The 14,589-nt window shown below is 50.1% G+C and overlaps 1 protein-coding gene across 1 annotated transcript in view; it reads right to left on the reverse strand.

Annotated features, from left to right (window-relative positions):
- Positions 1-13,192, reverse strand: part of LOC135202549 (small ribosomal subunit protein uS3m-like) — a gene marked incomplete in the record, with an annotated part of 126,545 nt that extends 113,353 nt beyond the window's left edge. Inside the window, 1 exon segment of the mRNA XM_064232029.1 lies at positions 13,011-13,192. Coding sequence (XP_064088099.1) covers positions 13,011-13,049 — 39 coding nt within the window.
- Between the last annotated feature and the right edge of the window lie 1,397 nt (positions 13,193-14,589).

Raw genomic sequence — 14,589 nt, forward strand, 5'->3', positions numbered from 1 at the left:
TGGTTCAAGACAGAATCGGCAAGCTCCGATCGCGGCATACCCACCGTCGGTTTGGGTTCCCTCTCGGGCCCCAAAACGACTCGAGCAGAGACATGGGCTCTGCTGGTGGGAGCGGCGATCCTTCCCCCCGGTCGTTCGTGTGCTGACGAATCAGTGCAATAACCTGGGGTAAAGTTACTCTGAATCTCGGAAGTTACAGCGTCTTGAGGAGTAGGACCGTCCATCCCTCCAACAAGAGCAGCTCCCAGGACCCTCCTCCTTCAGAAGAAGGACCAGCAACAGATCCCTGACGGTTGCCTCCAATCACTTGCGCGTACGTCCTGGTTGGTCCTAAGACCAACCTGGCACGTGCGGCGTCGTGACGGGATCGTGAGCGGCGCATCTCTCACGATCACTCCTATATACCTCGCTCTTCCTGGCGTATGCCGAGGAAGTTGAAGGTATCGGAGAGACAGAACTGACGCTACCCCCTCTCCCCCTGACGGTCACCTCCAATCAACTTGCGCGTACGTCCTGGTTGGTCCTAAGACCATACGTGGCACGTGCGGCGTCATGACTGGGATCGTGAGCGGCGCACCTCTCACGATCACTCCTAGCTACCTCGCTTCTTCCGGTGTAGCCCGAGGAAGTTGAAGGTAGTGGAGAGACAGACCTGACGCTCCCCCCCGCCCCACCTCTCGCTGGCCGTGGGGGGCTGGCAGCCGATCACCAACCCGCGGTGGGGGATTCGATTCTGTCGAGGCCTAGGCCGGCCGCCGCACCTGTGGCGAGCGGCTCGACTGAGCACGTCGAGCCCCGGTCCCGTGCGTCAGACGACTGCTGCTGGTCACCGTATCCGCCCGTTCCCTGTGGGAGCGGCGGTCAGGTGACCTGCAGAGCTCGCTTTCGCCGTGAGACCGGTGAGCGTCCTCGCGGCACGTCAACCGCTGGTGCCAGCCGAGGCTGGTACCGTCGGTCGAGGGGACCTGGGAGACCTCTTCCCAGCCTGAACCCGTGGCCGGTCAGAGACCGTCACGTCCACCCGAGGGTACCGGCTGGTCGCTGCGAGAGGCGGCCGCTGGCCTGGCGAGTCAGTCACCTCCTGAGCGGCTCCGGACAGTCTTCTGCTCCGTGCCTCGGTCATGACGCTGAGCGAACTCAGGCGTCTTAACTTTGGCTGCACGGTCACCCGAAGGAGATCGTACACTCGGAACTTCTCGCGGACGAGAAACCGAGCCGGTACCTGGCTTAGCAGCAGAGCTGCCAAGACCAGGCGAGGGTGTACCAGCGGTAGCCAGCACACCCTTGGTCCCCGTCTTCTTCTTCTTCTCAGAAGGGGAGACGGGTCCCCGTTCCCGCAGGAACAGAGGACCAGCAGAAGAACCCCCCCCGTCACACCGGAATGTGACGAGCCCTTCGAAGTTCCCGAAGGAGTCTTCTTAGGGGGAATAACAAACCCGGTTACCAGCTGGTCGCTGCGAGAGCGGCCGCTGGCCTGGCGAGAGTCACCTGAGCGGTTCTCGCCAGCCTTCTGCTCCGTGCCGTGGTCTTGGCGCCGAGCGAACTCTGGCGCCGAAACTTTGGCTGCACGGTCTCCCGAGGGAGACGTACACTCGGGATCTCCCGCGAACGAGAGTTGACCGAGCCGGAACCTGGCGTAGCGGCATCGCCGCTAGCACCAGGCGAGGAAGTACCAGAGCTAACCGATACTCCTCCTGGTGGCCCCGTCTATCTCTTCCTTACGGAAGGGTAGACGGGCCCCGCTCCCGAAGGAGCAGGAGGACCCAGCAGAAGGTACCCCCCCATCCCACCGAGGTGGGACGGAGGGCCCTTAGAAGTTCCCGAAGGAGACTTCTTAGGGGGGGAGGCAGCCTTCTTCTTCTTCGGCTCATGGGCCTTAGAAGAAGGGGGTCGAAGGGGAAGAGCAGCACAGACGAAAGAATGATGATGACACCTTCCTCTTCTTCGTCAGCTCAGCAGGACAGTCGTCAGGTCCTCCATCCAGGCCGGAGTCGGGCCTATTGCCGAAGCAACACGGCCCCACTGCACTGTCCGGAAGGACCTGGGACTGGGGAAGACACACCATGGGCAGGACCAGCATGGACAGGCGCAGGAACAGGAGCGACAGGAACAGCAACCAGCTCAGGAGCGGCAGGAACAGCGGCAGCGGTAAACACAGAATGGACAGCCAAACCAGTAGCGGGAACCACATCAGCGACAGGTACGGGCAGGCCCAGCCATCGCCTCGTAGAATCATCGGCAGCCAGCGTGGTACTGGCGGCCGGTCCAGGGGCGAGCTGCTGGAACAGCGGAAGTCTGGGGCAGGCAACACGAAGAAAACACAGGCGGCGGCGGCATACCCCTCCTCGGTACGGCGGCGACCGGCCCTAGAAGCGGCAGACGGCGTCACCGACACAGCATGGGGTGGGAGTGTAGACCAGCGGGGGAAGCAGCATAAGCGGCCGTGAAGGTTGTATTGGAGACCACTCCAAGGTCACCGCCCCAGACCTCGCTAGACTCTGCAGCAGATCGTGGATGCTAGGCACGCCCTGCAGCCGCAGTGGTCATACTGTCCAAGGTCGTCTCCCACGGCTGTAGCACCTGCGGTTAGCACAGACAGATTAGTAAGAGGGGTTCCCTCACGCACGGGGGGGGGAGACATGCCCCACCCCGAACGGAAGGAAGACCCCAAAAACAAAATACGAGGAAGCTGAGCGGGGGGGGCAGGAAAGAAGACGAAGAATCGGATACCAAGGGAGTCGCGGGAGAGCTTTCCGACGACTTCCTGGTAGACCCTTCGCTCCCCTACCCCGCACAGCAGTGAAAAGTAAAATGAAAATGAAACAGAATACTGCACTTGCGATTCACTTCATAGAACTTAAAGAGGGTTAAAAATCAATTCCCGGTAAGAGCGGAAACTTGATCCATAATAATATTGGATGCTATCATAAATTATATGATGAAAAGAACAATACTGCACTTGCTATTTCACTTTCACAGAAATAAATCGTAAGGATTAATTCCCGGGTAAGAGCGGAAATTGATCCAAAATGACAATTTGTCCAAAATTGCATTTTTCCTAACTATACAAACCTGAGGTCCTTTTACAATAGGAAGGTACTAGCGGCAGCTGGATAGGTCGTAAGCTTTCGAACAAGGGGTTCGGTAGTTAACTGCTTGTCCGACAGGCGCGCGCGCGCGACTGGTAGGTAAACAAATCACTTTTGCTTTTGGCCCAAGCAAAAACTGCAGAGTGAGGGTGGTCATGAGGTGGGGCTATGTGTAAAAGGACCTCAGGTTTTGTATAGTTAGGAAAAATGCAATTTTTTTGGACAAATTGTCATTTGTTCCGACACGGCATACAAAACCTTCGGTCCTTTTACAATAGGAAGACTCAACTTCTTGGTGTGGTTAATCTGAGTCTTTTTGTGAACAGACTGGTGTTCGCCCAACCTTGGAAGCCTCCCTGGTCGTAAGAGCGAGGGAGGGATCCAAGCCTCTGTCCGATTGATCGGGGTGTGTGCACCGCAGGATCAATGGTCAGACCTCTGGACCAAGTACTAAGAGAGAGGCAAGCGTATCTCTTCGTACCAGCAAACAAGAACAAGTTCCTATTTGCAAGAGGCAACAACGTTATGGTTTGTCTCTTGTTGGCATCCACTTCCCCCCCCTTGTAGGAGGAAGTGGTGGATATTCGCTCCCATCCCTAGTGAAAGGGATAGGATGGGGCTCTGTCGAGTAGCTCACCGGCATCTCGTCCTTATCCAGCAAGGTGATGACCGTATCCCTCTACCCACAGGTAGAGGGGTAGAAAAAGATAGGAAGAGAAGCCAGTCACTCTCTCATTCACTTATCTATTCTTACAGTCACACCAGGACTCGATGCTGTTCAGCCTGCTAGGTCTGGGTTAGCTACACAACGTGTTGAGCAGCCACCACGGGTCCTAAGGAAAACGATCCAAGGGACCTGTGGGCAATATCCAAAAGGTAGAAGGAGGTGCCAGTGGTCTGGTTGTACCAGACCCCTGCCTTCAGCCTGCGCCACGGAGAAGTTCTTGTGTAACTCGAGGGAGTGTACTTCTAGGTCATCTTGGTGCTGACGAAGAGTCTTCAACACTCCGCCTGGGATGTCGAGTTTCTTCAGAAAGCGCGGTCCGCGCTTTCACAGGACAAAGCAGCATCTCCTTCGCATCGAAGGCGGTGAAGTTCCATTAGGTGAGGGGACTGTGAAGGACTCTAACCGATCGTCAGGAACCGAAGGGTTCAGAGTCTTCGCTACGAATTAACGGTACGAAATCGAGCGTCACGAATCCCCATCCCCTGGATGCTTGACTTCGCAGGCAAAGTCATGCAATTACCTCAGAGGAAAAGAACGGGAATTGTCGAATGACCTATCCCTCTCTCGACTTCGGTGATGTCCTGTACCCATACTGGTCTATCCTCCGTCTGCAGCGAAGTTGTTGTTCTCGGTAGTGGATAGGACACCGACACTCAATGTTGGGTGTCGATGGTCATGGGTACTGTGACAAGCCGTTAGGACGAAGAAAAGATTGTTATGGAACAACCGAACTAAGTCCACAGCGAAGTTCGTAACAAAAGACTTGGGCGCTCTGACAGCTGCCTACTTGGACTTGCGTTCAGTAGGAGGCAAGTTGTCCATTAAGCACCCCGAGCAAGTCACCGTGACCTTCGCCTTAACAGGGTTATGCCAAGAAAAGACTAAACAAATAATTTGTTCGTCACCGATGCCCAGAAGCAAGGTGATGACTCTCTTAAGGCATGTGCCCAACAGGCGAAAGTCAATTGCCTTCTAGAGGACCGCGGTCCTTGATGGCAAGATATCTCATAGTATAGTTGATTCTCGGGTAAGGAGAACAACACTATGTGACGTTGAAGACGAAGGTGTACAGAAAATGCAACCTACGTCTTCACAGCTGAACCGAGAGAGGGATTCTCAAGATTCTGAACCTGTGCTACAAAGACTGAGAACGCTAACCGCTATTGATTGCTGTCCTCGTTAGGACCGTAGTTGCAATAAAAGCGGAGCGCTTCCAGTAATGAAGACAGGGAACTACTGCCTGAAGAACTGCTTCTCATGGGCTGAACATTTGGAAGTAGAGCTGTCAGGTCGGAGAGTAGGCGATGTCTTCTGACATATCTGTTAATTCGGGGCGAGCAATGAAATTGCCCACCTACGAATACGAGATATTTTGAAGACAAACTCAGATGTCTGCAAAAATCATTCGCATTATCGCAGTGCGATGCAGCGGTTGACTAGTACAGACTTCTGTTACCGTGCGGTAAACAGAAAGATGACAGAGTCCAAGAGATATCTCTGTTGAAATTCTCGCAATGTCGAAGGCGATGAAATCGAGCGTCACAGCAGTAGATGGTCCTTCATTATTGCGAGAATCCCCGTTAATCAGAGACCTAAGTCCATGATTGTTGGGCAGAGATACGGTTCGGTAGTCAATCCAACCAGGGGAGAGAGAGACGTAACCGACCGTGCATCTCAGAGACCTAGCTGATACTGAGCCGCTATCAGGCAGTTCAATACGCAGTAGCTCTCGGTGACTCGTCATCCTGAGTTGCCAGGTAATCCATTATTCCACGAAGGAATGCGTTCGGCTAGAACCATCGAGCATAAAGAATACGCTCGAGCAATTATATTTAACCGAAACGGATTTCGGTAAATACAAAAGCTGATTTGGTGTTGTCATGACAATACCAAGTATCTAAAATCGAAACTGATAACTGCTGGGAGGTTGCAGGCAACCCCGAGTTGCAGTTCAATTAAGATACAATTCGTCTCGGTCACAAACCGTAGAGTTAACTACGGTATGCGCCTACCCCACGGACAATTCAACTGTTAAAGAATCATGTCGCGAGGGTAATATACGTAGTATATTTGTAGGTTCTGTACCACGACCTCCATCCTAAATTCTTTTCCCCTCGAGGAATGAGAATAAGGATTGGAGATCGACCGCCTTCGTTCTCTTATTCAAGAGAGTGAAGGAGAAGTCTTTCCCAAAGGAAAGCTTCAATGGTGAACAGAATACCGAAGACGATAGTTCAAGCCAAACTGGAAGTTCCCGTCCGTTCTTCTCTATTCCAGGTTAAGCGCCTACTGTGAGATACTCTTCTTTCAGCAGCGGTCTTCTTCAAATGCCTAGAAATTACAGGAATTCGAGCATAAGCGAGTTTCCCGATTATCGTGTAACAATTATCGGGGATTTTCTCGCTCACTTTGGACCGTGTGGTCTCGCCTGAGTGTTTGGAGATCGTAAAAAACTCGCACTCTGAGTGCGCTAGAAAATTCCGTAGAATTCTAAGCACTCTGCGAAACCCCCCACCGAATTCGTCAGACGATATCGGCTGGTGGTCCTCTCGATTCCGTAGAAATCGAGAAAGGGGCAGGATCCTCCTCAATGACCGGGCTTACGTCAGGTAGGACCCGAGGTCCCCCCGGTAGCGCAGCCCCTAACGTGGGATCTTACAGAGAAATCTCTGTAGGATCCCTCCCCTTTCCCTCGTAGCCGTAAGCAGAGAGGGAATGGGGGAGGAATTGGATACTGGCTCGCCTTCCCAGCGGATCTAGCAGTTGGAGAAGAAAGGAGCAGCCATCGCCTTACGGCGATGGCCTCTCAGAGCCTGGGAAAACGTATCGTCAGGAGAAAACAAAAACGTTTTCCCGAGGAGGTTACGAACTCATACTGTAGTAAGTGTCTGCCGCCACTGTGAACGTCGTCTGGGTGGGGCTGATCGACACCTGACAGTAGAGAGCCGATACCGCTCCGACTCATTCCAGTCCTCGTCGAGGTCGAAACCTCAGGAGGACCGAAGGGGTATTTAAATACGGTGTCCGAAGACACGTATAAACGCCTCTGTCGCAGTAGAGGAGGTGAAGTAGCTTGTTCGACCGTCCAGAACTGAGAGAGCCTTCTTGTCCGGAGACGAGAGACTACCTGGTTCAACACAGTCGGCAAGCTCCGATCGCGGCCGACCCACCGTCGATTTGGGTTCCCTCTCGGGCCCCAAACGACTCGAGCCGAGACGTGGCTCTGCTGGTGGGAGCGGCGATCCTTCCCCGAGGTCATTGTGCTGACGAATATCAGCGCCGTAACCTCGGCAAAGTTCCTCTGGGTCTCGGAAGTCACAGCATCTTGCAGAGTGGGACCGTTAAGCCCTTCGAACGAGAGCATATTCCTTGAGAACCTTCCTCCTAAGAAGGGGAACAGCGACAGCCCTCTCGGTCTTCCCCATCCACTTGCGCATACGCCCTGGCCGGTCCAAGAACCGTGCCTGGCACGTAGGGCGTTGTGGTGGGATCATGAGGGCGCACCCCTCACGATCACTCCTCAATACCTCGCTCCTCCCGGTGTAACCCGAGGTGGTTGAAGGTACGGGAGAGGCAGACCTGACGCTCCCTCGTTGCTCGCTGGCAGAACCAGCAGGCTTGGAGGGCTGCAGGCGATCGTCAACCCCGCGGTGGCGATCGAGCTGCAGGCCTGGTCGAACCGTCTCGCTGTGGAGGAACGGGCTTGGACTGAGCACAGGCGGCCCCGATCTCGAGTGTCAGAAGAGCTGGTGCTGGTTGCCGTACCCGATCGTCTCTGTGAGAGCGACGGTCAGGCGACCTGCAGGCTCCACTGTCACAGTGCCCGACGGTGCTTGTCCTCACGGCACGTCACGTCGCTGGTTCCAGCCGTGGCTGGCACCGCGGCGAACGGGAGGACCTCTTCCCAGCCTCAGCCCGTGGCCGGTCGTGGGACCGTCACGTCCCCCGGGTAGGCCAGCTGTTCGCCGCGATGAGAGAGAGCTGGTCTGGTGAGAGTCGCGTGAGCGGCTGTCACCAGTCTTTTTCCGCCCCGTGCCGTGAACCTGACGCTGAGCGGACTCAGAGGTCTGGTTCCTGGCTGCACGGTCGCTGGTAGGCGACCGTACACTCGGTTACCTCCCCGCGAACGAGAGGGGCCGAGACGGACCCTGATGCAGTGGCAGCACCACTGACACCAGGCGAGGAAGTACCGGTGTTAGCCGGTACCCCCCTCTGGTCCCCGTAGTCTTCTTCCTTGCGGAAAAGAAGAGACGGGCCCCGCTCCCGAAGGAGCAGGAGGACCAGCGGAAGGAACCCTCCCGTCCCACCGAGGTGAGACGGGTCCCGAGAAGCTCCCGAGGAAGCTTCTTAGGAGGGAGGAGGCGACCTTCTTCTTCCTCGGCTGTAAAGCCTTAGAAGTCGAAGGGGAAGAGGCGGCGGCCGACGACGATGAAGAAGATGAGACGACGACCACGACACCTTCCTCCTCTTCTTCGTCAGCTTCCTCAGGACAGACGTAAGATCTGCTATCCAGGGCGGAGCCGGGGCTGCTGTAGCCGAAGCCACAGGGCCCGGACGCACCTGTACAGACAGACCAAAGTCTGGGGTAGTACCACCACGAACAGGGACGACATCAGCAGGTATGGGCATCTCAGGAACAGCAGGCACGGCCCAGCACATCATCGGTAGGGACAGCCAGCGCAGCAACGGCAGGAACAGCCAGTGCCAGCAACGGCAGGGACAGCCACGCAGCAACTGCATCCCAGAATCGGCAGGTACGGCAGGCAGCACCGGAAAACACAGGAAGTGGAGCAGCAGCCAGCAACATCCTGGTACCGGCGGCAGGTCCAGGGGCGAGTTCTAGGGCAGCGGAAGTGTGGTCGCTGCAGCGCGGCAACCACGAGCCTGGCCGGCGGCACGCCCCCCTCTCGGTACGGCGAACGGCACTTCACAGCGGCTGTAGGCAAGACTGAAACCACGTGAGGCGAGTACAACCAGGTGAGGTAGCGGGACGTCGTCACCTGGTTGCGTGGTCACCACTCCATGGGTGACCGCAGTAGGCCCAGACATAGCAACCGCAGCCCCTGGACACCAGCACGCTCTGCAATTGGAAGGACGCCCATACCTCACCAAGGTCCACGCTCGTGGCAGTAGCACCTGCGGAAATAATAGTAGTAGCGATTAATTGTGGGAAATCCCCTCGTGCGGGGGTTTGATCCCTCCCGAACGAGTGGAAGACCCCTAATACAAATGTACATCGGGCACCGAGCGCCCTCCCCCGCGCTCGACGATCGGGGCAGAAGAACGCCGATAACCTCCCCCCCCCCCCCCCCCAAGGGGAAGAGCCATCTGTGGGAACTGAGCGGGGGGGGGGTCTCGTTCCCCACCCCCGCACAGTACCCATGTACGCAACAACAAAATAAGAGCCCAGAGCAATCGTGCCATCGGCACGAATACAAGGCATAAGGATCAATTCCCCTGACTGAGCGGAACTTGAAACCAAATAATATTGATGCAATCAATAATAAGGACAAAATGAAAAATGCATCTTGCAAAACGATTCACTTCACAATGAATAGGGCTCGGATCGAGCGCATTTGCGCCCTCGGTACCGAGCGCAAGGGTGAAAGGTTCCATTCCTTACCTTTATGGATCAAGGTTTCTGGAAACCTTGATCCATAATGAATTGATGCAATCAACAAATATATGAAAATGAAAAGACTACTGCGCTTGCGATTTCACTTCATACAAATAAAAAGGGGAAGGATCAATTCCCGTGAATAGCGGAACATTGATCCCAGTCAACAAAGCAATCTCAATAAAAAAAATGAAAATGAAAAAGAACTGCACTTGCGATTTCACTTCATTCAAAATAAAAAGGGGGAAGGATCAATCTCCGGGTAAGCTCGGAAACTGATCCAAAATGAGTATTGCTACAATAAAAAATAATATATGAAAATGAAAAAGAATAAGTTTCCGTGCCGAGCGCATTCGTTCGGCAACGGGCATACAGGTCAAAAAATATAAATGAAAAGAGCACTTACTTACGATTTTCATCTACACATTTCCAACCCAATATACGCTCGGAGCGAGCGCTCCCGGGCCCCTCGGCACCGAGCATACACAATACGAGGATCATTCTGGGAAAATGAATTCCCGCAATTACGCCCTTCAGTCCCGGCATCGGGTAATCGGAGGGCGTTGTGAAGCCAAGATCCTTTAATTCACAATTGAATTCAATGAAATGATTGTACTTACAATTCAGTTTCACTAGATACATAGAAAAAGAAAAACACAATCATGCGAAAGCAAACGACGATGAAGCGGGCAGAGAGCGATGATACACGTCCACACGCCAGCAGGCCGAAAGCAAAGTGATTTGTTACCTACCAGTCGCGCGCGCGCGCCTGTCGGACAAGCAGTTAACTACCGAACCCCTTGTTCGAAAGCTTACGACCTATCCAGCTGCCGCTAGTACCTTCCTATTGTAAAAGGACCGAAGGTTTGTATGCCGTGTCGGAACAAATTAAATTTGATGCAATTAATAAATGAAAATGAAAAGAAAACTGCATTGCGAATCCACTTTCATTGCATTCTATTCATACAAAATAAGAGGCTCTTGCCGAGCGCAATCAAGCTCTCGGCAACGAACGCACAGGGCAAAAATATAATGAAAAAGAGTACTTACATCTTTCAATTACACACTTTCGTCCCAAAATACATGACTCGGCGCGAGTGCGCCCGCCCTCGGCACCGAGACATAATTCAAGGGTTCAATTCATGAAAAGAGCGGAAATCGCCGTCTCTACGGCGATAGCTCCATGTTGATTCATAATTAAGTAATGAAAATGAAAACAGTGTACTTACAGTTTCATTTTCAAGTCAAACCAAACCATTATTAAAAAACACAATATAAACAAAGCATACGACGATGAAGCGGGCAGAGAGCGATGACGAAACACGTCCTTCACACCCGCGGCCGAAAGCAAAAGTGGTTCTTCACCTCTCGGGCGCGCGGGCGCGCGCACGACAGACAAGCAGTTAACTACCGTTCTCCCCTTGTTCGAAGCTTACGACCGTCCCAGCTGCCGCTAGTTACCTTCCTATTGTTAAAGGACCGAGGTTTGTTATTAACGTATCGGAACAAACAAAATACAACGAAGAAGCTGAGCGGGGGGTAGGAAGGAAGCGAAACGAAAGAATCGGATACCAAGGGAGTCGCGGGAGAGCTTTCCGACGACTTCCTGTGGCCAGACCTTCGCTTCCGCCCTACCCCCGCACAGCAGTGAAAAGTTAATATGAAAATGAAAACAGAATACTGCCCTTGCGATTCACTTCATAGAACTTAAAGGGGAAAAGATCAATTCCCGGGTAAGAACGGAAACTTGATCCAATAATATGATGCTATCATAAAATATATGAAAATGAAACAGAATACTGCACTTGCGATTTCATTTTCACATAAAAAAAATGTAAGGATCAATTCCCGGGTAAGAACGAAAATTGATCCAAATTAAATTTCATGCAAATAAATAAATGAAAATGAAAAGAATATTGCAAATGCGAATCCACTTTTTCCTTTGCATTCGATTATACAAAATTAAAAGGCTCGTGCCGAACGCAATCACACGTCTCGGGGGGTAACGGAACCGCACAGAGGGCAAAAATATAATGAAAAGAGTATTACATTTTTCAATTACACACTTCCGCCCAACCCTACATGACTCGGCGCGAGCGCGCCCGCCCTCGGCACCGAGACATAATTCAAGGGTTCAATTCAAGAAAAGAGAGGAAATCGCCGCATCTACGGCGATAACTCCATGTTGGTTCATAATTAAGTAATGAAAATGAAAACAGTGTACTTACAGTTTCATTTTCAAGTCAAACAAACCATTAGTAGAAAACACAATAAAAACAAAGCATACGACGATGAAGCGGGCAGAGCGATGACGAACACGTCCTTCACACCCGCGGCCGAAAGCAAAAGTGATTTGTTTACCTCCCGGACAAGCAGTTAACTACCGTTCTCCCCTTGTTCGAAGCTTACGACCGTTCCAGCTGCCGCTAGCTACTTCCTATTGTTAAAGGACCGAGGGTTTGTATTACGTATCGGAACAAATTGATGTTTTACTATTTACTTAAAAATTATCGAAGTGCACTCTTCATCGTTGTCTTCTACAAAACAGTTGTTTACTCGGTGAGGAAAAGTTTTCCGATTGTTGTGATGAAAGTGCCCCAGCGTCTGTGGGTACAAGTGGTGTGCGGATTTATCACAGGAAATGGTTAGTTTATTGACACAAGCGACTCCGTAAACATCGAGATGGCATCAATCTTCTAAATACTTCGAGTTGTAAGTAAAAATGTTGAACGCGTTTTGGTGAGATTTGCACTACGTTTGACACCGTTTTCACTACCCTCTGTTTAAATCTTAAAATTTGGCCTTAATTTCTAACTTTGGAGAAAATACTTACTTCGAAAGGAGAGTAGAGGTCTTTAGCTCCGTTTCTCACCAACAAGAAGTCGCGACTGATGCCCATCTCCGATGTCAGGACGCGTTATAATGTACTTTTTTTGGGATTGTCCAAGCTGATCGTACATGTTGTCTGGACCCTACGGTTTTTTACCCTAGGAACAATTCAATCTTTAGAATGGTAGGCTTAAATATTGAGTTGTATTGTTGTCTCACCAATTAAATATTGAGTGAAAAAAATGACTTTGATGGATCAATGTTCGCACACCGGTGCTTTACTACCCAATAGGGTAATTCTAAAGAATAGTTCCGCACCGACTGCAAGAAACGTAACCGCGGATACGACATCCCCTAGGGATTGGGGCGTCCAATGTATTTTGCCGTGTTTAGTACTGGCCCCTGGGGGTTAATTACAGTCGTCCGAATAAATAGGCTAGCTATCGTGTAGGAAAAAGGTGTTTTTCTGCTGCCAACATGTTGTGACCCAGCCGTTAAGCTAATCTATTCACTTGGTCCCATTTGTATGTACACATACCGTTTGCAAACTTTGTTTCCAAACAATGTTTCCTAGTGTGGACAGGCCTTTACTGAATTAGCCTCTATAGGCACTAGGCTAGCTTATGAATGCAGGCTAAACAGGCCTAGGAGCGTTTAGTTCGCTCGGCATAAGTTACCTAAGTAAATGCTTAACTGTGATAACCTGGTTTCACGTGACCTTGACAAAATCTTAGACAGACCAGCTTACCACAGCACTAGCAGACTTATATTGCAGGGTAGTCATCATTTCGTTGTTCACGAAGTACTTTTGCGCAAGATATAGTAGGTACTTAATAGGATAGTAGCGCTAGTAGTAGTAGTAGTAGTGGTGGGATTTGGCTTTGAAACGGCTCCCTTGCTTCTTTTATTCCTCCTTTGTTTGTGTTTGAGCTTCTCTCTGAAATACCACATTTCTTTTATAAAATCTTTCCTATTCTCCACTGCCTCCCTCATTAGTACTACCAATAATAGTATATTTGCTACTAATTCCTCTTTATTTTCTTGGTATGGTTGCTGCATAAAGCTATATCTATTTCTAATTTCATTGTATGCTGGGCAGTAAAGTAAGAAATGTTCTAAATTTTCATTTTGTTCCTCACAGTATAAACATTTTGTATCTTCTCCTTTTATCCTATTTCTGTCATTTAATCCTAGTATACCTATACTCTGTTTTTTTTTTTTTTATCTGTCCATCCGCCTGTGGTGTTTTTGTATGGTAACACTGCGTCCCGGGCTTTAGATAGTTACATTCAGCTTACATTCAACGATTATAATAATATCCTATTTCGAATATTAACGGTGTAATTCGCATACAGTAAATTATTAAAACACTTTTCAGTTACAAATGTACACCCAGATATCCTTTTATTTACCTAAAACTTACAATTAGCGTAACTATCTAAAGCCCGGGACGCAGTGTTACCATACAAAAACACCACAGGCGGATGGACAGATGAAAAAAAACAGATTTTTTTTTTTTTATATAGTCTGGCCCTACTGATCAGCATTGTTTTTTCCGTGTTGTTATACCGGATTTCTTCTCTTATGTTTTCTTTATATTTTCTGTAGATTCTTAACGTTGACTTTTCATTCATTTCTTTCTGCCATGTTTTTCTGTTCCAATTGTTTATTATTTCTCTTAACTGTTTGTCTTTAACTGCTTCAATTTTACTTAAGTTTATGTTTAGTTCTTTATATACTCTTTTACTTGCATTATCCAGGTTTTTTTTCATACTGATCCATGGTTATCTCATATAGGAGCCTATTTCCACCATTCTTCGGTGTATGTTTCAGGTAGAATAGTTTATTCTTGATATCTCTAGATTGGCAGGATGAGGCCCCTATTTCAGATCTTAACGCACAACTTGCTGTGTAACTTGGCGCTTTCAAAATTGCTCTATATACTTTATTGTCTATCTTCTGAAATTCATTTATTGTTTTCCTGTCAAGTTTCATGACTTCCATTGCATACATGAATGAAGGTATCGCTAGTCCTTTCCAGTACAATTTTCCTATTTTTACTCTGCTACAGCTTTTATTGATGACTGCATTAGCCATATTTGCCATCTGCTTTGCTTTAATTTGGGCCCTTTTTATCTGTTCTCTGAAGCAGTCTTTCATGTTGTTGATTGTTACTCCTAGGTATTTTATATTCTTAACTATTTTTATTCCTTCTATATGCTCCATATTCTCCATATCATCGATACTGTACCAGTCGTTGTATATTAGTATGTTACTCTTATCCTTGTTTATGTTTAGGCCACATTCACTTGCGATTTCCATAAGGG

This window comes from Macrobrachium nipponense, chromosome 30 (assembly GCF_015104395.2).
Source record: "Macrobrachium nipponense isolate FS-2020 chromosome 30, ASM1510439v2, whole genome shotgun sequence".
NCBI lineage: Eukaryota > Metazoa > Arthropoda > Malacostraca > Decapoda > Palaemonidae > Macrobrachium > Macrobrachium nipponense.